Source organism: Poecilia latipinna, unplaced genomic scaffold, assembly GCF_001443285.1.
Source record: "Poecilia latipinna isolate Pla-1442-1.1 unplaced genomic scaffold, P_latipinna-1.0 Scaffold3108, whole genome shotgun sequence".
NCBI classification, from domain to species: domain Eukaryota; kingdom Metazoa; phylum Chordata; class Actinopteri; order Cyprinodontiformes; family Poeciliidae; genus Poecilia; species Poecilia latipinna.
In genome coordinates this window covers 5,955-7,496 of record NW_015115724.1, presented here as the reverse complement: position 1 = coordinate 7,496, position 1,542 = coordinate 5,955, and the positions used below count along the sequence as shown (strand labels likewise).

Genomic DNA, 1,542 nt, shown 5'->3' with positions numbered 1-1,542 from the left:
GAGAAAGAAAGAACAGAAACAAAAGAAGAACTATGAGAAAACCAAACAGAAGAAAAGAAGAACTGACACTGAAAAACAAAAAAAGCACAAGAAAGCTCACCAAGGGCAAACATCATATTCTTGTAAAATTTGTGACAAAACGTTTTCTCGAAACGGTCACATGATGAGTCACATGAGATTTCACACGGGTGAGAAGCCTTTCTCCTGTGGGACTTGTGGAAAAAAATTCTCTCGAAAAAATGATTTTAACGTTCATATGAAAATTCATAGAGGTGAGAAGCCTTTCTCTTGTGGGAGCTGTGGAAAGAGTTACAGTCACAGACAGACTTTAACTTGTCACATGAGAATTCACACAGGTGAGAAACCTTTCTCTTGTGGGACTTGTGGAAAGAGTTACAGTCACAGACACACTTTAACTTGTCACAGGAGAATTCACACAGATGAGAAGCCTTTCTCTTGTGAGACCTGTGGAAAAAGTTTCTCTCGAAAACATACTTTAAATGGTCATATAAAAATTCATACAGGTGAGAAGCCTTTCTCTTGTGGAACCTGTGGGAAAAGTTTCTCTCGAAAAGATACTTTAAATGATCATATGAAAATTCATAGAGGTGAGAAGCCATTCTCTTGTGGGACCTGTAGAAAAAGTTTTGCTCGAAAAGATTATTTAAATTTTCATATGAAAATTCACACAAGTGAGAAGCCTTTCTCATGTGAGACCTGTGGAAAGACTTTCAGGTTGAAAAGGCTATTGGTTGATCACATCAGAATTCATATGGGTGAGAAGCCTTTCTCTTGTGGGACCTGTGGAAAAAGTTTCACGCAGAAAACAGCTTTAAATGTGCATATGAGAATTCACACAGGTGAGAAACCTTTCTTATGTGGGAACTGTGGAAAACGTTTCAGGATGAGAAGTCATGTACTTAGACACTTAAAGATTCATATGGGCGCGAAACACTGACATGCGGAGAGGTTCATAGCTGGTGAGGCTCTGACTTACGATGTGTAAATTTAGACACCATGTTATTATTTACGTACTGAAATTTTGCACCGGCATAAAACACAGGAGGGCAAAATGACTATTCTTTTATGTCATCCATATCGGCGCTAATTTAAGAAATATTAAAGAATGAACTGTTGACAAAAAAGTTACAAATGGTTGATTTTTTTGTTCCCTTTCAGTATAATTAATTCAGAAGTAATTACATTCATATAATTACAATAATAAACTTTTACTGTTCAAAAGAAAACTGCTGCAACACTTGTGGTAAAAAAAAAAGGTGAGTGTAGTACTGTTGATTGTATTGTATAACAAAAGTAAATGTTAAAAAATTAATGAAATTGTGTTGAATTGATAACAAATTGTTTCATCGTTCAAAATAGATTTGAGATTTAAAATTCTATTTGTCTTATTTTGGTGCTTTTGTTAGGGGGGTAATTTTTCACCCGTAGGACAAAGGGAGTAAACAGAATGTTAAGATCGCATGAGGGTTAAATCAGTTTTTTTTTTACTTCTCAGTCACATTTGTACTTAAGATCCCCATC

The 1,542-nt window shown here is 35.3% G+C and overlaps 1 protein-coding gene across 1 annotated transcript in view; it reads left to right on the top strand.

Annotated features, from left to right (window-relative positions):
• LOC106940153 (zinc finger and SCAN domain-containing protein 31-like) overlaps window positions 1–1,139 on the top strand; it is a 19,038-nt gene extending 17,899 nt beyond the window's left edge. Inside the window, exon 5 of the mRNA XM_015022806.1 lies at window positions 609–1,139. Within this exon, the coding sequence (XP_014878292.1) occupies window positions 609–958 (350 nt within the window). The 3' untranslated portion in view covers window positions 959–1,139. The remainder of the gene's footprint in view (window positions 1–608) is intronic.
• Window positions 1,140–1,542: the final 403 nt, after the last annotated feature.